Source organism: Salvelinus alpinus, chromosome 30 (assembly GCF_045679555.1).
Source record: "Salvelinus alpinus chromosome 30, SLU_Salpinus.1, whole genome shotgun sequence".
Taxonomy (NCBI): domain Eukaryota; kingdom Metazoa; phylum Chordata; class Actinopteri; order Salmoniformes; family Salmonidae; genus Salvelinus; species Salvelinus alpinus.
Window position 1 is genome coordinate 25,880,653 of NC_092115.1, and position 21,837 is coordinate 25,902,489.

General features: G+C 47.4%; 1 protein-coding gene across 2 annotated transcripts in view; it reads left to right on the top strand.

The window, feature by feature from the left end:
- LOC139559722 (zinc finger SWIM domain-containing protein 5-like) overlaps positions 1 to 20,820 on the top strand; it is a 46,030-nt gene extending 25,210 nt beyond the window's left edge. The window contains exons 2-13 of one of the 2 annotated variants that reach the window (XM_071375977.1): positions 6,755 to 7,111; positions 8,312 to 8,460; positions 8,568 to 8,718; positions 10,211 to 10,336; positions 10,662 to 10,838; positions 11,237 to 11,383; positions 11,524 to 11,661; positions 12,882 to 13,139; positions 13,840 to 13,975; positions 14,895 to 15,052; positions 15,167 to 15,330; positions 15,470 to 20,820. In XM_071375977.1, the coding sequence (XP_071232078.1) occupies positions 6,755 to 7,111; positions 8,312 to 8,460; positions 8,568 to 8,718; positions 10,211 to 10,336; positions 10,662 to 10,838; positions 11,237 to 11,383; positions 11,524 to 11,661; positions 12,882 to 13,139; positions 13,840 to 13,975; positions 14,895 to 15,052; positions 15,167 to 15,330; positions 15,470 to 16,414 (2,906 nt within the window). In that variant the 3' untranslated portion in view covers positions 16,415 to 20,820. Of the gene's footprint in view, positions 1 to 6,754; positions 7,112 to 8,311; positions 8,461 to 8,567; positions 8,719 to 10,210; positions 10,388 to 10,661; positions 10,839 to 11,236; positions 11,384 to 11,523; positions 11,662 to 12,881; positions 13,140 to 13,839; positions 13,976 to 14,894; positions 15,053 to 15,166; positions 15,331 to 15,469 lie in introns of both variants that reach the window. The other variant, XM_071375976.1, reaches the window with a different exon arrangement.
- Positions 20,821 to 21,837: the final 1,017 nt, after the last annotated feature.

Below are 21,837 nucleotides of genomic sequence, written 5' to 3' on the forward strand. Positions count from 1 at the left end.
GGGTGCTGTGTTAACCTCCTTGCTGCCGGAACAGATGGAAGGTGGGCTGGTATGTAGCTGTAGTTGGGGTGGAATGGGCAGAGAGAGAGGGGGGGTCCTAGGCTGTGGAGGCTGTACTGTGCGTGCTGTGTTGGCCCAGCTCCCTGCCTGCCTGGCATACAGATCTCCAGCTCAGCCTCCATGGCTGATTAGAGGTTAATGGTTTAGAAGCGGGGAGGGACTTCCCTCTGATTGGCTGGTGGGGCCCACGTGGGCGGGCCGGCGGAGTGGCAGATGGTGCAGGCCCAGTGAGGGAGTGGAGCGGTGAACGAGGGAGGGAGGAGAGGAGGGAGCAAATGAATGAGGGGGTTCTCTCTCCTATCCTCAGCTCTTCCCACTCACCGACTATGGAAGGTCCATCCATCCCTCCCTCCCACCCCAACCTCACGACTGCATCCAGCAAGCCATTGCTGCAGTAGACAGATGGTTGGTGGATGGGTCCAGGCTGGAGGAGCTGCATTAGAAGCATCACCCCCAGATGAATTATTATGACTATTAGACACTGCAGCAGACGGATCAATGAGCTGGACTCAAATGTCTCAATGTCTTACTGCCTCTCTCCTCCTAACTCCTACTTAGACATATCAGGCCTCGCTATACCTATACACTGTAGGCATAAACCCAGTCACTTGGTGCTATGGATGGATGGAGGACGGACGGACAGGATGGTGTAGAGTAAGAGTAAGCCTACTGAAACAAACCCCTCCCTCCCCTGGCTCAGTCATATTGTTCATGTAGCATCCATGCATGCTGCATCCATCCAGGCTCCTCCCCCACAGCACAGCTCTTCCCCAGAGACAGACGGCCATGTGCTTCTGCTCAGGATCAAATCAGCTTTGTGGGGCTGGCAGGGCTCCCAGAACCAAACATTAATTTCACCTTTGTTAGAAATTCATCTGTTTAGGGGCTTTACCCTGGCCCCTTGATTACAACAGTATGGGGAATAACTGGGGGAAAATGCTTTATCTAATGGTTGTGACGATGGTTTTGCATATCTCTGTCAGAGTGAACAAAGCCAGCGCTGTGAGAAGGATAGGGACCTCTTAATGTGTGACATCACAGCCCCAGAGTGTTAAGTAGTGGTCTAGAGAAGAGACAAGGGAGCTTCAGCTGCTGCTTTTAGATCTGACCCCAAAGCTGATTCAGAGCTGGCCTCCTTCAGAGCTGGCCTCCTTCAGAGCTGGCCTCCCGATGGGAAGTGATTTATACTGCAGTGTCAAGAGCCTCCTAAAGTGGTTAGTGCTGCTGTGACTAGAACTGCCGACGCACTGATTCATCTGCACTCTGCTACCCCTGACCCGGTCTCTGGCGTCCGCTACCCCTGACCCGGTCTCTGGCGTCCGCTACCCCTGACCCGGTCTCTGGCGTCCGCTACCCCTGACCCGGTCTCTGGCGTCCGCTACCCCTGACCCGGTCTCTGGCGTCCGCTACCCCTGACCCGGTCTCTGGCGTCCGCTACCCCTGACCCGGTCTCTGGCGTCCGCTACCCCTGACCCGGTCTCTGGCGTCCGCTACCCCTGACCCGGTCTCTGGCGTCCGCTACCCCTGACCCGGTCTCTGGCGTCCGCTACCCCTGACCCGGTCTCTGGCGTCCGCTACCCCTGACCCGGTCTCTGGCGTCCGCTACCCCTGACCCGGTTTCTGGCGTCCGCTACCCCTGACCCGGTTTCTGGCGTCCGCTACCCCTGACCCGGTCTCTGGCGTCCGCTACCCCTGACCCGGTCTCTGGCGTCCGCCTAACCTGTTTTGTCTGCCATCACTTTTCTCTCCCTGCTGTTTTGTTTGGGAGCCCCAACAAGCTTGTATATAGCAAACACGCACAGCGTCTTGTATCGCCGCACGCTTGTGTGCAATAAATAAGCCAGCCGTGTTTGCCACATGGTCCATCCTCCCCCTCCTCCCTCCCCAATCAGCTGTCCTCTCCTCTATGCCTGGCTGGCCATGGCAACCTGCTGGGACTCTTCCTGGAGACAATTGAGAGTTGCAACAGAGTGTGTGGAGTGCTGGCCTGACCCATATTAGCCGTGGCGGAGTGTTGTGTTGATTACCCCTCCATCCCGCCCGCCCACCTTCCATCCATCCATCCCTCCATGCCTCCCACCATCCCTCCCTCCCACCAGCCCTCCATCCCACCCACCATCCCTCCTTCCATCCCTCCCACCATCCCTCCTTCCATCCCACCATCCCTCCTTCCATCCCTCCCACCATCCCTCCTTCCATCCCACCATCCTTCCCACCATACATCCCTCCCACCATCCCTCCTTCCATCCCTCCCACCCTCCCTCCATCCCACCATCCTTCCCACCATCCCTTCCTCCCACCATACATCCCTTCCTCCCACCATCCCTCCTTACATCCCTCCCTCCCACCCTCCCTCCATCCCACCATCCCTTCCTCCCACCATCACTCCCTGACTGATTGATACAGCAGCAGCATCTTGCATTGTGACTGAACTGACACCTCTATACCACCTGCTGACGACACCCAGACCCTCCTCCTCAGGACACCCAGACCCTCCTCAGGACACCGACACCCCTCCCTCATCTAGAAGAGCGTCACTGTTTGCAGGTTCTAGACCAGGTCCAGAAAGGACACACACACCATGCGGAAGGTAGGAGGGTTCAACGAAGAGGGGGATTGTATTGCCCTGAGCTTCTAGAGAAAGACCGAAAATAAAAGAGCAGCAGAAAGGGACTGCAGGATCACATTCAGCGACGCGGCCGGCCAACAAAAGACGGGGTGGGGGTTGGGGTGACTGGGGGGAAACGGGAGCCCCTGGCTGAAAGACGAGGAGGGCCCTTCATGTCCAACAGCGGCAGATGCCTGGCTCTCTACTGTAGGGAACACTGTGAAAGGATATGAGGAGCCACCTTACCCAGCCTGTCCCTCTTTAACCAGCAGCAGGCTGTGGCACTGCAGCAACTGTCAGATTCAGACCCACACCACGCTGCAGCACGGAGATAGGGCCTCATAGTCACCCTTACACCGAGCACAGAGGTGAGCGAGGCCCCTCGGTCTGACTACATATGCATAGGTAGCACATTGTTGTGGTACTTTATGTATAGTTGTCAGCAATGTTCCCTCAACTTTTTGGGGGCCCTGAGCAAATTTTAGGTCTTGTGGGCAGAAACTTGAACATTGTGAGAATTTTGTGCAACTTACAGTTTTAGACAGTAGCTAATAGGCTATTGTGGCTATTTGAGCATAATGTAGGCCTACCAACAAAACCAATGGAGCAAATCACATAACATTTTCACATGGAAATAGCTTTTGATTTCTATGATATAGCCTACAGTAGCCTATATGTAGTGTTCAATGCAGGCCTACATTGCATGAGACTTTTAAAAACGTTTTTACATTATGAAGGGCTTGATATTAATTCATGATTTTTTACTTGGTCTGTAACATCATGGGCTAAATAGGTGACTGTAAATTGCATTGTATTGTGTTGTACGATGCAAGAAACCACTTTACAAAATACAATTATTATTATTACCATACAGAAAATTATACAATGTAGACGACCCTCTGCCTATTGACTTATTTGCATATTCAAGCCTGTCTCAAAATACAACACTGCCCCTTTATTTAAGAAATAAGGTTTTTACCTGACTGGCTTTTCAAAGACAGCTTTAAATGTAGCCTACACGTTTTGTGCTCTTGTAGGAAGCAGTAACTCCACATTGCTGACCTATACTTATCTATAACTGGGCTAATAACTCGCTAACTAGCAAAGAATAGCAACAAATGTGCACACGCGTAGCTCTGATCTGAAAAGCGCAGCCAATAGAATTCTACTCCGTTGCGATCTGTCAACAACAACGTCAGACGTAATCTTGCAAAGTTAGATTTGTTTTGGTTTGTTGCATTGAAAAGGGGCTGATTTATAATATTGATTCGATCACAGTAAAAAAAAAAGATCTATATGGTACAAACTAATGGGGCGGATTTAGTAAAGTTCAGTCTCTAGCGTCTCTGCGCGGCATGGCATTTCCTCTGCGCGACAGCCATGGAGGAAGTGCGTGGCCGCGCACACGCGCAGTTTAGAGGTACTGTTGGTGGTCAGGCCTTGTTCTTTCGAGTTAGGGACACATCTTGATATATTGTAAAACCGATACATGGCTCTTGTGCAGCTGCCAAAGACGCAGCAGTACTCTACATATGTGTTTCAATTTACAAGATCACTTTTTTTTCTGTAAACAACCTTTCAGTGCAGCGGTTCTTCCCTCTCTGTAGACTGGGGGTTAGATCCCTTTGAGATATCCTCAGAGGTGTATGGCAGAAGGCTTCTCCCTGGTACTGAGTGTACATGTCCTCTGTCATCGGATTAGTGGAACGGTAAAGATGGAGGCATTATGAGCGGCATCATGTACAGTGTACATCTTCGCTTTCCATTGGGGAGTTAGTGTTAGAGGAAGGATGGTATCGTCATCTACAGTGTGTGCCCGTGTTACCACCTCTCTCCGATTTAGAACACATTAGTCACCTCCTCTGTGTCGTCCACTTTATTGGCTCACTGTTACATCACACAGCGCTAGCTGCCATAGAGGAACATGGTGGTGAGCAGTAACAGAGTTGACAAACCTCTGTTTTTTCCACTTTGGATTGTTTCATAAATTGCTACATTTATTAGATAGGGTTATGGCATACCTACTTTCTGTAAGTTTGCTGTGAAATCACTCCCTGGAAAACAGTGCCAAGTGTGAGTGGACTATCCTGGCTAAATACATCAAATGACATGATCTGCCTGTTGAACAACCTCAACCTGATAACATATTACATATACAGGATAAGGATTATTACAGAAACTATAATTCTCCATTTGTGTCTACTGACTGTTCTTCAAGTCATTTTTTATATATTTTTTATTATTAATCTGTGGAAATTGTTCCCAAGTAGGCCTTGTGCATAGTTTTATGGTTTAATTTTGCAGTCATTGTTTTTTGTTTGACATACATTTTAAAGTGAAGAATCTGAGTCTCAGCATCACTCTGTTACCGTGTAATGACCCTTAACCCACATCTTACTAGTTTGTTCCCTTGTTTCTGTCATATTAATATACAGTACCAGTTTTACAAGACTGCCTTGGAAATAGACCAAGACCGTACTTGTACAGTACAAGATCTGATGACTGAATGGAAGAAAAATGGGCGCAGTAAACACAAAAGTCCGCCATTTTCTCCACAAGGTTTCCATGCATCCTTGTCTTTCACCAAATTCACTTTGAACTCTGCATTGTGCTGCAAGTCATTTGCAACACATAGGGGTAGCCCCTCTCCTTTTCTTTTATCAAAAGGAAAACAGACATCACCATAAACTCTCCTTAATCAGATGGGCCTGTGGTTTTGTCTCAGCCTGAAAGGGTTTGGCAGTAAATTGGACATTGACCACCCCCCCAAGAAAAAGAGAACTGGGGAAGAGGGGGGGCTCGTTTCTCAGAAGAGCTCATCTGGAAAAGGCTTTTGTGGGATTTGGCAAGACACCGGCAGGCTTTACTCCCCTGTCTCACTAGTCTAACCCTAGAATTAATTGTGTATTTGTGAGCTTGTGTGTGAGAGTGAACTTGCTTGTGAGCTTGCGTGTGGGAGTGAGCTTGCGTGTGGGAGTGAGCTTGCGTGTGGGAGTGAGCTTGCGTGTGGGTGTTAGGCATTCCAGGTCTATTACAGTTCCCCAGACAGGTTGGTGTTTATTAGGTTAGCCTTGGTTAGCTGAGCTCTCTACATTGAAGGTTTGTAGGTTGGGCTTTTTATATACCACTCTATGGGGTGTAGTGTACCTATGTCCAGTGTGTACTATGGGTAGCCAGGGGTAAGGTCCTACAACCCTTTATTCACATTCAATCTGCTATCATGGGTCACCTGGCATCTAGCCATTAGTCATGCAGCCATGGAGCATAGAAATGAAATAAATAGAATGTGTTTAAGTTCAGGGAGCAGGCCTGGTTGCTATGGTTTGGTGGGGTACTGTGATATAGTAATTTAGTTCTGTTCTCCCAGCCCCTTCTCTGAGCCTCCCTCCAGCATTAATAATTTACCAGTCAAAGTGAGCTGCCAGACTTTCTATCAGACAAACACACCCCTTTACCATTCCTCTTGCTGCATGCGCTCTCTCCTCTCCCCACCCTTTGCCCCTCAACAACCGACTGACTGACTTCCAAAACCTCAAATATGCCAGAACCTCGCAAGCAGGCAGGAGCATTTCCTGTGAAGAAACTGTTTCATGTGGTCCAGACGTATTTAACTAGTATCCACTTTTTCCTTCACTATCTTATCTACTCCTTTTGTATTACACATCTTATCAGCTAACTAAACTACAAATGTGGTTTATATGAGCTGTAGCCTGCCCTCAGTTTTATTATTTTAAGACCATGTACTACGTGGCTTGAACTTCTAGCTTCCCTTGAACTGATTATGATACTGCTAGCTCAATCCCAGAGTGCTTTGGGGGTAGATTACCTTTTTTTCTTTTGCAAACTGGTGCTCTCTTTGTAAAGGTTAACTTAATCACATGTTAGTTTGCAGGATTCTTTGTGTGTACATTGCCAGAATGTTTTGACAACCCCTTCATTACTTATGTGACTTGTGACTTTTAGAGTGCTGAGTCCCAACTATTCTTCAGCTGAATGTACTGCTAAAGGGGAAGATGTGAAATCACAGCAGTAATTTCAATGTTGATTAAGTTTGCTGACACCGGTCTTCTCTCTCTGTCTCTCCAGGTTTCCACCTCAGTGGCACAGTCACGGAGCCCGCCTCCCAGTCGGAGCCCGAGGTCACCCACAAGGTGGCCATCAGCTTCGACCGCTGCAAGATCACCTCGGTCACCTGCGGCTGCGGCAACCGAGACATCTTCTACTGCGCCCACGTGGTGGCCCTGTCCCTGTACCGCATCAGGAAGCCAGAGCAGGTCAAGCTGCGGCTGCCCATCTCAGAGACCCTGTTCCAGATGAACAGAGACCAGCTACAGAAGCTGGTCCAGTACCTCATCACAGCACACCACACAGAGGTGCTGCCCACTGCCCAGAAACTAGCCGACGAGATCCTCTCGTCCAACTCTGAGATCAACCAGGTCCATGGTAAGAAAGACACACAACACCAAGACTTCAGTTGTTGGACATAACTTAAGTTCCCCATGTTCACATAAAGTGTGCATTTGGTGAACAGTTGATTCATGTTAAGCACAGGAATTTAGACAGAACAACAAGGTTTTACAGTCTATACCTGCCACCTGATGACCAGGTATTGTGCTTTACCCAGAGCCTCTGCTAGTCCCTTACATTCCTTAGTTTCTACCCCAATCTTCCTCTGGTGGGCTTGAAGAGCAAGGTGTGATGTCTAGGCAGAGTCCTGACAGAGTACTGATTGCGGTACCAAAGCAGCAGCCAGAACTCGGAGGCATCAAACAACTTGTTTGATGCCAGAGTCTCCCGGCCTGCTGGTGCTTTCAATTTCTGAAAGTAGAAAAGAAAGTCAGACATCAGCGTTCTAACGTTTCTAACTGCTTGGCACCAGAGCAGGCATGAACAGCCCCCAGTTATCCCTCTAGTCTGGAAAACAGAGTTTGCATCTTAAATGGCACCCTAGTCCCTATATAGCGCACTACGTTTGACCAGGGCCCATACTCTGTGCAAAAGTAGTACACTATATACGAAATAGGGTGCAGTTTGGGATGAATACAGGGGAACTCTGCAGCTTGTTATCTGTCCACATCACTATCAAAATATTTATCCACCCCAGCCTCTTAACAAGGAAGTCCATCGCCCAGTCTCCTGCTGTTTGCTGTCGGTGTGTTGAAGTGGGAGCCCCCTTGACAATGAAGAAGCAGGATTTGATTGAGGGTTTGATTGTGGAATGTGAACGTTCGGATACAACAGTGACTTGGCAGGACTTCAGTTGGTTCTACTGGGTGTTGGTGCTACCTAAAGGATGCCTACCTGGGTTTACCTACCTGGGGTTTACCTACCTGGGGTTTACCTACCTGGGGTTTACATACCTGGGGTTTACATACCTGGGGTTTACCTACCTGGGGTTTACATACGTGGGGTTTACATACCTGGGGTTTACATACCTGGGGTCACACATTGTTTAAGTTTTTTAGCTGTTTGCTTAATTAGAAAAATATTCAAGGAACAAACTTATTTTATTATATGAGGTTAGATTCGAGGTGTGTCTGACAGTGATTATTGATATAAGACATGTTTTGGGGCCTGCTAGCTTTAGTTGTGGTTTTAATTCATCCTTGGTCTGACATTGTCTCTTTCTGTTTGTGTTCCCAGGGGCCCCGGACCCCACGGCAGGGGCCAGCATTGATGACGACAACTGCTGGCACCTGGATGAGGAGCAGGTCAGGGAGCAGGTCAAACTGTTCCTGTCCCAGGGAGGGTACTATGGCTCCGGGAAGCAGCTCAACTCCATGTTCGCCAAGGTACATACGTCTGTCCTGTCTGTCCTGTCTGTCTCTGCATACATGAATATTCAGTATCAAAATCCATCCCGGATGACTTACTGTATATTAATTCATGTTTTCTGTAGGTGCGAGAAATGCTGCGGATGCGTGACTCTAACGGTGCCAGGATGTTGACCCTGATCACGGAACAGTTCATGGCCGACCCTCGCCTCTCTCTGTGGCGGCAGCAGGGGACTGGCATGACGGACAAGTGTCGGCAGCTATGGGACGAACTGGGTAAGTCCCTCTCACTTCCTTAAATGTACAGTGTAAAGCTCCAATTTGCACAGAACAAATCAAATCAAATTTTATTTGTCACATGCGCCGAATACGCATAGTAGACCTTACAGTAAAATGCTTACTTACAAGCCCTTAACCAACAATGTAGTTTTAAGAAAAATATGTGTAAAAATAAAAGTAACAAAATAATTAAACAGCAGCAGTAAAATAACAATAACGAGGCTATATACAGGGGGGTACCGGTACAGAGTCAATGTGTGGGGGCACTGGTTAGTCGGGGTAATATGAGGTAACACAGATGATTATGAGTTGCTATTAGCGCATATGTTGTGGATTATAATGCGCTGCAGAAGGCTATAAATGCATACATAATGCATTATGAAGAGTGTATTGATAGGAAGTGTTTCTGACAAACTGTCTCATTGCTGCTTGGATGTTATTGATTTGGGCCAGTTGAAAAAAATATGCCCTTGTCCAAAGTAGTGTGTGTCGTTTGCAGTTGGTCAGTTGGTTAGGTAGCAGGTAGTAAAGGTACATCTGAAAAACCTTTCGGCTCAAAGAGCAATTCCAAACGGAATGTGGCCTCACCACTTCAGTCAGCACAGCTATGTAACTGTTACCTAACTGGAAAGCCACCATGATACACGTGATGTGAGGTATCTCTCTCGCCCCATGCATGCTGCCATAGCAGTGGATCAGCCAGTGCTGGAGTCAGTGAGTGTGATTGTGCAGCAGTCCAGCAGTGCATACATCGGGGTCAAGCACTCACCTCTATTGGGATTGCATGAAAAGTGCCGGGATCAATGGGGTTTTCAACCTCCCCGGTATTGATTGGAGCATTTAAAGGGGTCGATGACTGCAGATCCTGAGGTGGTTCATTGGAGAGCAACAGCAGAGCAGAGAGGTTTGCTGTGCCTCTCTCCCTCTTCAGGGACACACAACAGAACAGCAGAACCCTGGCTCAGGGGTAATGTTTAGTTACCGGGGAGCGACAGGACAGGGCTCTCTGATTGGCTAGGACTGCCACAGGATGATCACCAAAGCGGCCAATCAAAGGTGTTATTGTTGGGGGGGTGCTTTAAAGCAACCGTGCTGTACTCTAGTAAGCTGTTAGTACCAGAAGCTGTCCGTGTGGTCAGCAGTGAGCTAACAAAGTGCTCTGAAATGAGGGTTTAAAGGTAGTGAGAAGGAGGGGGTGAATACTGGTAATTTGTTACCTTTATGATAGGAAGGAATGTGAGGGGTAAACTAGTTCAGTTCCCTTCCCTGAGTCTATGCTACTAAGGATCTGTCTAACGTCCCAGTGCCTTTGTTTTAAAGATGTGACTTTAATACAGTCCAACCCGGACCACAACATACACTGTTAACTTTTATGACCCGTTCACAATATTACCATAGAAGAACATGATCTTTCTATGGACCCTCTCCTCCACACCTAAATAGTCAAACGTTATTGGTTATTCCGCCCTTGACCTTTGTCCTTCCCCAGGTGCCCTGTGGGTGTGCATCGTGCTGAACCCGCACTGTAAGAGCGAGGAGAAGAGCGGCTGGCTTAAGCAGCTGAAGAAGTGGGGCGACATGGACATCTGTCCCCTGGAGGACGGCAACTACGGCAGTGAGTTGCCCAACATTACCAACGCTCTACCACAGAGCAACTTCGCCCAGGGTCAGTCGCAGTCTGGAGTCACATACATATAGAATGCACATATATAATATACACACACTGGGCCTGTAAACTGTCACTAGAATGCATTTTATTTCCCAAACCATGATTCTGATACAGTGGTGAAGGATGATTGTAGTTATCGTAGTAATCCTGAGTATATTGTACTCAAAGTACTCATCGATAGATCTCCATTGCTGAGTGTTACTATACAGTATGTCCTATGGACTGAGGTCTAACTTTCCCCTTCCGTCCCTCTCTGTGTGTCCCCCTCCAGACTCCCTGGCCCGGCCCAGACGGACAGTGTTCACGCGGGCCATGGAGGCCTGTGATCTCCACTGGCAGGACAGCCACCTGCAGAGGATCATCAGCTGTGACTACTACATGTCCCCAGCCTACCAGAGAGAGGGAGAGAGTCTCCTCTTCAACCCCCAGGGCCTGCCTCTATGGCTAGGTGAGAATGAAATGGCCTGCTCAGTACACACTCTCAGCACTAGATATTATATTATATTAATTCAAGATGGTATCGGAAGGCCATCTCAGTATATTTATTAACACCACGTACACAGATGCATATACGGACGCACACACGCTGGCCCAGCTCCTGGCAGGAGTTAAAGCCACGATGGTGGTGTGTTTTCCTATCTGTAACACCACTACTTTTTTTGTGTCATAAGCCTCCTTTAATTCCACTTCCACTGAATCCTGGAGCTGGAGTAAACAGCTTCTGGGGGAAGATTTGTCCTCATTCTGCACAACTTAAGCCTGGATAGAGGGAGTGGGTGTCTTCTGCTGAGACTGCCGGCATGGGTGTGGTGTTGCTGAGCCACTGTCATGTGACTTGTGTTGTAGATCACGTCCCCACAGCGTGTGCGCGGGTCGATGCCCTGCGTTCCCATGGTTACCCCCGCGAGGCGCTGCGGTTGGGCGTGGCCATCATCAACACCCTCCGGCTGCAGCAGCACCGCCAGCTGGACATCTACAAGCACCAGAAGAAAGGTAGTGCCCCCTGTGTTTTTCCTGGTTATGTGACCTGATGAGGGAAAAACTCTGAGCCCAACGTACCAGAATGACTACGTTAGATTTTTTATACAGTGTTTGATCTTGTTGTAACCCTGTTGTGTTCCTGTGTGTGTCAGAGCTGCTTCAGAGGGGGACAACCAGCACTACTAACCTGGAGGGCTGGGTGGGACACCCCCTGGATCCCATCGGCTGTCTGTTCACCACCCTCACTGAGACCTGCCGGGTGGAGGACGACAACGCTATGGACACTGGAGGTACGCTTCTGGCCAAGCCCTGTCTAGGCAACATTTACAGTCCTCGTCAATCAAACTGGTAAAAATGAGGTCAGTCCAATAACCACAGCTGATCAAGGCCATCCCCTGGTAAAGTCACCCATATAGAACAGTCCCATACAATTTGGCAGAGGCCAAGGCAACTAGCACCGATTTCACTCTTAACCCCCCACAGTGGTGGAACATGAATAAAATCAATCACCATTTGCATTCCATACGTCCTTTAGCCCAGCCAAACAGAGATCAGGAATTTGGTACCGCCTATACTGACAAACCTACAGGGAGGCATTGTGTGCTGGAACAATACTGGCGAGTGGTACGGTGAGGGGTCTAGAGAGAGAGACAGAGGGAGTGTGTGTTAGAGAGACACAGAGAGAGAGGGAGAGTGTGTGGATTATAATTTATAGGGTCATCTTCAGTCCTTTGTTTGACTCTGGTGAGCAGCTGGAAACATCTGGTAGGGGGGAAGGGTTTAACTTGAATTCTGACCAATCAGGGGTCTTTACATATCAGAACCAACAACAGCAGCTGCAGCTGGCCAGAAGAGCCAGAGCCATAACAGTGGAAAGAGGAAAACACGGAGGCTATCATGGTTACAGTATGAGAACAAACCCGGGCAGCAAAGGGATTCCACATGGTTAAATCCACCTTGGAGCTGATCTCACACATGCCAAAAAGCCTAGAAGCCCAAGGCTTACATCCAATGGACGTTCCATTGGAGAAGAGATGTTGTTTGATCCAGCGGCATGATTGGAGAATCCTGATATCCCCCCCTCCCCCCGTAATAAACAGGATTTTTGTAGAGAGGGAGGAATAATTTGCCAGGGGGATTTAAGTGTGAGCCTCCCGTGGGTTGGGTCTGAGTCCTTGTCAGCAGATGTTAGTGTTTTTCCGGGACCTCAGGGACACCTCTCTCTCTCTGGTGCTGCCTGGCATCCACAGCTGCCTGTGTGGGAGACTGGGAGCTAGAGAGAGAGGCTCCTGTCTGTGTCAGCTGCTCTCCATACCCAGCACCTTTCAGCCCCCCCCCCCCCCCAATAAAAATAAACTAGGCAGCCATTTTGGATTATTGTTAGCATCTAGCAATATCTCATAATCCTGCTCGACCGCCATTGCAAACCGTTTGAATAAAAGTTTAATAAAGTAGAATGGAATCTCACTTCCATGACCATCCCTGTAAACTAAAAACCTCTCTTCGTCAGACTCTGGAGAGCACAAGCCACCGGTGTACCACCACGTGCCTGTGTGGGGTTGCCCAGATGGTGGGGAGTCCTACCTGGCGCTGGCCCTGGAGGTGGCGCTGATGGGCATGGGGCAGCAGAGGGTGATGCCCGAGGGCCTCTATGCCCAGGACAAGGTGTGTCGGAACGAGGAGCAGATTGTGGCCAAGCTGCAGGAGATGGAGCTGGATGATCTGCTTGTCCAGACGCTGAGGAAACAGGCTATACTCCTACTGGAAGGTATTAAGACTAGTTTCATTTTATTATTGTCCTCTGCTCATCTCATTTCATCCTCTATCTCTTTTCTGTTCCCTTCAATCTCCCTCTCTCTTTGTCTCACTTATCCTCCCTCACTCTCCTGTTCTATTCTTTCACCCTCCGTCTCCCTCTCTCTATCTGCCCTGCTTGCTGCCTCTCCTTCCTCCCCTTCTCCCTTCCTCTTTTCCTCTCACACTATCTCTTTAGCTCTCCTATCCCATCCCTCTCTCCCACCTGGCTCCCCTCCACAGATCCTGCCTCGCAACACTCAGCTGAAAATGGATCTCAACCCTGGCCTTTGCCACCACGTCTATCCCCTTCCTTCCCTTTCCACATGCTAGCTATGCTATAGCCCACCCCCATCTTGGGTTTTGGGGAACGTTAGCTGTGTAACCCTAGAGCAGACATCTGTCTTGCTGCTAGGGAAGAGAGATTTTGTTCATGCCCAATGGGCAGTGAGTGTGTGGTTTCCGGTTTGCTCTCGCCCCCATCAGGTTGAGAGAGGTATAACCTCATATTGCTGTTATTCACTGCTCTACTTTCATGGTTTGTTTAAACCGGTAGACTTTGACTATTCACCAAGAAACGGAGCCAAATCAGAAAGGGAAGATTCCCTGTTCAGGTGTGTGTATGTAGCTGGACAATTCTGATGTATTGTGTCTGTCCGTCCGTCTCTGTTCAGGAGGTCCCTTCAGTGGCCTTGGTGATGTCATCCACAGGGAGAGTGTTCCCATGCACACCTTTGCCAAGTACCTGTTCTCAGCACTGCTGCCCCACGACGCAGACCTGGCCTACAAACTAGCATTGAAGGCCATGAGGTGAGATCCCAAAAAACCTTCTATCATGTATTCCAAAAACAGAACATATGAATCCTGAAGGTTGAAGGTACTGTAAGTTGTAAAATAATATTGAATTGAATATAATTTTACAACATTCAGGATTTTATCACATTTTACGATCAAAATAGTGTGATCCTCCTACCTTGCTGCCACAGTGTGTGTCTGAGAAAAGTCTCTATTTGTACCTTGTTTTGAAGGATGAATCCCTATGACTGGATAATCCCCATTTGCCTTGCAGAGCCATTATCCCACTGAGGCTCCTCAGGGTCCCGGCTAACACACAATCAATAACACGGCTTAGAGCTGCACACACACGGTGCATATGTAGACTTCGTGAGCAGAGAACTCTAATGCAGCTATACAGCCTTGAGATTGGATGAGCCAGCGTTAATCTGAGGATGATACCTATAATCATGCTGTAGACCAGGGATGGGCAACTATGATGGGGGTGGGGGCCACAACAAAACTGAAGTCATCATGGGGGGGTTCAGTGCCTCGCGGGTCTGCGTACCCACATCCATACACACACATGCAGTCAGAGCCAGCCCTAACCTTTTGGTGGGCATAAAGTGAAATGTTGATAGCTGACTAGACTCATTTATTCAATAATTTAAAAGAAATGCTATCTGGCATGGGCTAATTAATGACTGTCAGTGACTGAGATAACAAGAGAAAAACTGCTGATGCACAATCAAATTGTTTATTCTACTATTCTAACTCAACGGTAAGTTGAGACCCTGACTGAGTTCCTAAAAAAACTCAGTCGGGGTTGATCCGTGGGCCTACGAAAGGGGTGCGGGCCATCAGTTGCCCATTTTGAATAGAAAACATTTTCTTAGTAGTCATAACTCATCTAATCACTGTCTCTCTTCTCTCACTGTCTGTCTGTACCCTCTAGGCTCCCTGTGTTAGAATCGATGGCGCCCTCGGGAGACTTGGGTCACCCCCACCATGGCATCAGCATCGTGCCCAGCCGATATCCCCGCTGGTTCACCCTGGGCCACCTGGAGTCTCAGCAGTGTGAACTGGCCTCTACCATGCTCACCGCAGCCAAAGGTCAGCTCTACTTACATACACACAGACATGCCCCTCTCCACCACTACAGAACACCACATACAAACTGTTGGATGAGAAATGTTTTGGGATCTAATGTTGTGTTTGTACCTCCAGGAGATATGTTGAGATTGCGGACGGTGCTGGAGGCCATCCAGAAGAACATCCACTCCTCCTCCCTCATCTTCAAACTGGCCCAGGATGCCTTCAAGATCGCCACTCCGGCTGACAACCCCCCAGACATCACCCTGCTCAATGTAGCTCTGGAACTGGGCTTGCAGGTACTGTGGGATAGCTAGTAGGGGGTGGGGGGTGCATGTGCGCAGGGATGTCTTGGATGAAATGTGCTGGTGGGTAAGTGTTGAATTGCTGTGCGGTCTGTCTTTTCTAACATTCCTCAATGCGTGTCTCTCTCTGCAGGTGATGAGGATGACCCTCTCCACTCTGAACTGGAGACGCAGGGAGATGGTGCGCTGGCTGGTCACCTGTGCTACAGAGGTGGGTCTGCGAGCGCTGGTGAGCATCCTCCAGAGCTGGTACACCCTGTTCACCCCCACCGAGGCCACCAGCATCGTCGCAGCCACCGTCATGTCCCACAACACCATCCTGCGCCTCAGCCTGGACTACCCCCAGAGAGAGGAGCTGGCAAGCTGCGCCCGGACCCTGGCCCTGCAGTGTTCCATGAAGGACCCCCAGAACTGTGCCCTCTCGGCCCTCACGCTCTGCGAGAAGGACCACATCGCTTTCGAGACGGCCTACCAGATCGTCATCGATGCCGCCTCCACAGGCATGACGTACTCTCAGCTGTTCACCATCGCCCGCTACATGGAGCACCGCGGCTACCCGCTCCGAGCCTTCAAGCTGGCCTCGCTGGCCATGACCCACCTCAACCTGGCCTACAACCAGGACACCCACCCGGCCATCAACGACGTGCTCTGGGCCTGCGCCCTGTCCCACTCGCTGGGCAAGAACGAGCTGGCCGCCATCATCCCCCTGGTGGTGAAGAGTGTGCACTGCGCCACCGTGCTCTCGGACATCCTGCGCCGCTGCACCATGACGGCCCCGGGCCTGGCCGGTATCCCCGGGCGACGGAACTCTGGGAAGCTCATGTCCACGGACAAGGCTCCGCTCCGGCAGCTGCTGGACGCCACTATCAGCGCCTACATCAACACCACCCACTCCCGGCTCACTCACATCAGCCCCAGGCACTACGGAGAGTTCATAGAGTTTCTTAGTAAGGCCAGAGAGACCTTCCTACTGGCCCAGGATGGACACATCCAGTTTGCCCAGTTTATAGACAACCTCAAACAGATCTACAAGGGCAAGAAGAAACTCATGATGTTGGTACGGGAACGCTTCGGCTGAACCCCAACAGGACAGGCAATATAGGGATCTGCTTTTAGTACTATTTACTCATTTATTTAAGTTTTCATACATTTTCTCTTTTTTTGTCATTCTTGTGGCAAATTCTGTATGTCTGTTTTTGTTTTTGTCTTTTTATTTTCTCGTGGGCAACAACCACTGTTTATTTTAGTATGATAAAGATTGTGATGATGATGATGATAAAATCGTTGAGGTGGCACATAATGAAAAACCAAATGATGCATGGGGTGTTTTGAGCCAGGGAATGTCTGCTGTGGGGAGTTACTAGTGGGTTTTGAAGGAGAGAGAACTTGTCATTCCAAAAACCAGAGATGTGGACTTATTCACGTGACTTGGACTTGAGTACTACTCTAGTCACAAATTTTGCGACTTGAGACTTGACAAAAAGAAAAAACACTTGCCACTCGACTTCGACTGGAACGTCTATGACTCGTGACTTAACTTAGACTTCAACTGTATGACTGGAGAGACTAGATTCGTCATCTCACCCACTATGTTAGGCTATCTGTCCTTTATATCGGAGTGCTGCAGGTTCTGTGCGTTCTGTGTCTTGACCAATCAGATTCACAGAAATCACAGGTTGCGCAGGCCGGGCACAAAGCACTTCCTCTAGCAAAGCTCGCGCCGCTCCGCTGTCCTCCGATATTTATTTAGCAAACGTGACAACACAACACTCCTGACATACACAAGCAAGAACTCTTCACAGAAATGTTGCAGCAGCCTACACCTAAAATGTATGGGAAGAAAATGAGTCTGATCAACTAGGCTACTGATAACAAGCGCAGCTGCATAGGCTACAGCCAATGCGCCCTGTCCCCCTTTGTCCTCTGGCCAGGGTAAACGAAGTGGTTATGTTATGTAGCCTATGTATAGCCTGTTAATTTATGTTCAGAGAAAATGTGAATGTGATCAAATTTGGTTTAGGCTATATTCAAACTTGGGCTGGCTGGCTAGACTACCTTGACCTTTTCAATCCAAAATTATTAACTGAAATGAATCAAACAACAAAATACTGATTACATAAATATACTGAGTGAGTTACTTTTTAATTACAGTTGCTTAGGCCTATACGATGCAAACCTGCATAAAGCAAGCTCAGCCCTGTGAGTTCTATTGTCCAATTGCAGTGGTTGTGTCTGTGTAAAGGAACGTTGTAAAATCAAATTAATATTAACAAGTACAAGGTTTCTGCAGTTTGACAGGGTTTTCATCCTCCCTAGGGCCAGGAGTTTTTCCAGAAATGTTAAAACCGTGTGACCTGTTTAGAACATATCTGTATACCTAGGTGGCAGTTAGCCTAGTGGTTAAGCGCGTTGGGCCATAAACTGAAAGGTCATTGGTTCGAATCCCTGAGCTGACTAGGTGAAAAATCTGTTGATGTGCCCTTCAGCAAGGCACTTAACCCTAATTGCTCTGATGGTCTGATAAATGACAGAAATGGTCCCACTTCCATATGAATACCTTTTTACAACTACTAATTAATCACTTTCAGACACTGTCAGGGTCCTGATTTATACCTGGTTAGATTACCAGATTAGGAAAAGCTCCAGGCCCCAGGGAAAATAATTTGCCCCACCACTCTGGGACCTGTGGTGCGCCTCTGCATCAGGGCCTCATAGGTCCCCAGAATCATTGCATGTGGGTCCAAAATCACTGATGCATTGCAGTTGCAATGAAATTGGGATAAACCACTTAATAATTGATTTAAAGACTCAAAACTCAAAATTAGGGACCTGAGCTGTGGAACTTGCCCATTATTATTTGTGACTTGACTCAAAGGTTAAGACTTGAGACTTGCTTAGGACTTGTGACTTGGTTCCATCTCTGCCAAAAACACTGAAGCACATACTGTCCTACCTCGATCGTATTCCAAGGACCAGCTTTAAACTTTCCCTGTTAAAAGGCCTCGTTTCAAGGCATTATGTTTGGAGGAGGTGGATTGCTGAACTTAGATGTGTATCCCAGTGCCCTAAATCTACCAGATTCATCAGGCACATACAGAGTCCTCAGACTTGACCAAGCCTCTCACCCTCTCCCACATGTATTCTCCTCCTTCCTTGGGTGTAGCCTGATCGATTTGTCTGGTATCTTGTATTATTTCTAGCGAAGGTACCTTTCAAAAAGAGTGAAGCGTACAGAGAGAGAGCCGTGTTGCTTCAGATTGGTATTTGGATTAGATCACGGCGAGATTGATTGACTGGCCTTGTTGCCTGAGAACGATACCGCCACTGTGGATCTTAGACTGTGAGGTGGAGTGCCTGGTGTTGTCAGGATTTGGGGTTGTAACATACATGTTGAAATACCATTGCTGAAAAACATCTTGTATCTTTCATAGCAAAACGTGTATGAACGTGTACTTTTAAACAACATGCGTTGGTGTAGCCAGTTGGTGTTTAGTATTCCACATACAACCCTAACTATAAGTATCAACGTCTCAGACCCTGTGGGAAAGTTGATATGGCAGTGACCGCTTGAAATTTTGCAGTAGTTCTATTGTTATACAAGCAATTGACACATTTCATGTACTCAACACCATTCTGTCTGCTTGAGCAATTATTTATCGATCATTAAAATAATCTGTGTGTGAATGAATACTATTAATACAGACATAGACAGCATATAATTATATTTAATATACAAAAATAGGAATATTAGACAGAAGACACATTTTGAGGCTATGAAAACCGTTCCATGTCAGCTTCCACATTCCATTGTTGCCACCTCTACCAAGCTCGGCAGGTGGCCTGGGGCCGCAGATGCACTGTCTGTCTGGAGCTGGGGTTTGAAGTAATATGGTAAAGAAAGGATGACGAAAAACAAAATAAAAGAGACGAGATGCTTAACTCAGTTCTCAGGGAATCACTTCAAGAAACAAAAACAAAAAAGTAGTAGCATAAGCATTTAAGATATTGTAAATATAAAAGTGTCAATTCAGAAAATTGTAAAGTTATAATTATTTATGATAACTGTATGTTTTAGTTTTTTGGGATACTTGAATTTGTTGTGGGCTGGGAATGTGATGACAGTTAGACGAAAAGACTTCAAGACATTTCTCAGGTGCTCCTGTGTACATTTTTTAGAATTTTTGTTTAAATGTTTTATTTGTATGTTTTGTTTAGTTTTTGCAGCGTGTTTTCTAAGAGGAAGCATGTCATTTCTAAATTTGGGGGGAAAAAGAAGGCATACCATTGTGTACAGAAAGCAACCTGACTATGCAGAAACCACTTGATGGTTTGGTCCCCTTCTCCGGAGTCACCCAGACGAATGTCTGAGGGGGGCTAGCCACTATCCTAGAGGGGACAGACAAGGCACGACACGGCATGTTTGTATTTGTACCGAGCCTGCACATGCTGCAAATTGGGACAGACTTTGCCTTTGACCGATCAATGTACGATTACTTTCTTTGGACTTAAGCCTTTAGTGTCTTCTCAAAGTACCTGTGTCAGGGCCTGACATGGCAATGAGAGTTTAGGGAGAACAACAGTCCAAAATAAATGAAAATAAAACCCTGCATGCCCTACACTAAGGAAGGAACTGGCAGATAATATGAATGAGGGTGTCTGTGTGCCCCCCCCCCCCCCCCCCCCCCCCCAATCATCCTCTCTTATATTTCTTCATGCTTTTAAGCCTATTCAGTTCAATTTACCTGAACGACCACGGCCATGCTCTGAACCATTCTCTAAAACCCTTATTGAGCATTTGAGTTATTCTTCTCCTTCTTTGCTTCCATTGCTGGTCTTAATTCCTTAAAAAAAATATTTTCTTTAGCTTTTGCAGCATCCTCTGTTTTTTCATTGACTAGCTACCGCACTACTTGAACCTGAGATTTGTGAGTTACAAGGAGAGGACAAAACAAGCATTTTTTTCAAATGTAAGGGAGATGCTTGCATTTTTACAGACTATTGCAGGTTAATGTAAAGCTGCCTGTTATATACACACTTCAAACAACAAGCATTTTCCTATCGCTGAAGTAGTTGGTCCTACGGCATTGAAAAAAAAAAAAATGGAGAAAAAACTCCTCTGGCTTAATTTCTTTCTTTCCCATACTCGTTGTCTATATGTGTTAACTGTACCAGTGTTTTCACCTGTCCCTAGAATTTAGAAGGAAATAATCATCGCTGGTAGAGCTTGTTCACTAGTTCATCTACTGTTTGATTTTGATTTAAGGGAAAGTGTTTGTTGCCTCTTTGTGCTACTGATTTATATAAAAGGTATCCAGTATTTGTTGCCACAAAAGTATAGTTCATCAACACTTTTTGTTTGTGCAACCTCTTGAGCAAATGTCTTTCAAACAAAAATGTATTACTATTTATGTAACGCTACTACCATTTTATATCATTTGTGTTGGAATCTCAGTGCTTTTCTATGAATAAAGTGTGAAACACGTATATTGACTCCTGCTACTTTCTGAGAACTGGCTTCTCTCAGATGTTGCTCAATTAGTATATCAATAATACATAAGAAGGGAACACTTCAGGTAGGTTATACAATTATCCAATTAGTAATGCCACACATGTAGTTTAACAGACTTTACAACAACACTGTTCTGAGAAGGGATCAGATACAATTATCACTGTTTAAGTGTAGCTCTGATTTCTCCTCTAAGACACTTTCTCAGCTCATTGCAATTCTCATTCATTAGGGAATTCACAGAGCTAAACCTGTGAATCAGGTCATAAAGAATCCTAAGTGTGTATGTGAGAGACAGGCAGCACATCTCCAGCCCAGATTGATTGCCTCCGTAAATGAGCTTATTAATTATCGCAGCAGACGGCTCACAACTGTCTGATTCACATTCTATTCTCAATATAACACCCCAACACTACCACAATCTGTTCAATTACTGCACCTCACCCCCCTCCTACATATGGAATAGGACTGACTGTGAATTCCATAAATCCCTTTTAGGTTGATCTGGACTGATATTGAACGTGTTGACTGACCGGTTCGTATAGCTCTACTGTTAACCTAACGATCTATTCTAGAGGATTGTGTTTTTTTCTCCTCTGGCTTTCTGCTGCTGTAGGAGCCAATCTGTTACACTGTAAACACCATGCAGACCAAACTACACAGCTTCTCCCCTGCATTATCCAGGGGGGAGTGCTTCACAGATGGGCTCCGTCGTTGTGTTTTGGACAGGGAGCACAGAGTAGGTTCACTCTTGAGAGAAGCAGCCAGAGAGCGAGAGAAAGAGAGCGGCTGCCTTGCCTGGCAGGCCAGCACAGCAGAGTGGATGAAATGTGGAGCGGATGGGCCCGGCTCCATTGGGGAGTATTTGTGTTCCTGTAGAGGGGGCTGATTTAGCTGAAGTGGCATGTAGGGAAGAGACAGATGAGTAATTGGCTTCCCCACCTTGCTGTGTGGTTACTGCTGAGGCTGTCAGCTGGGGGAGAGAGAGCAGGCAT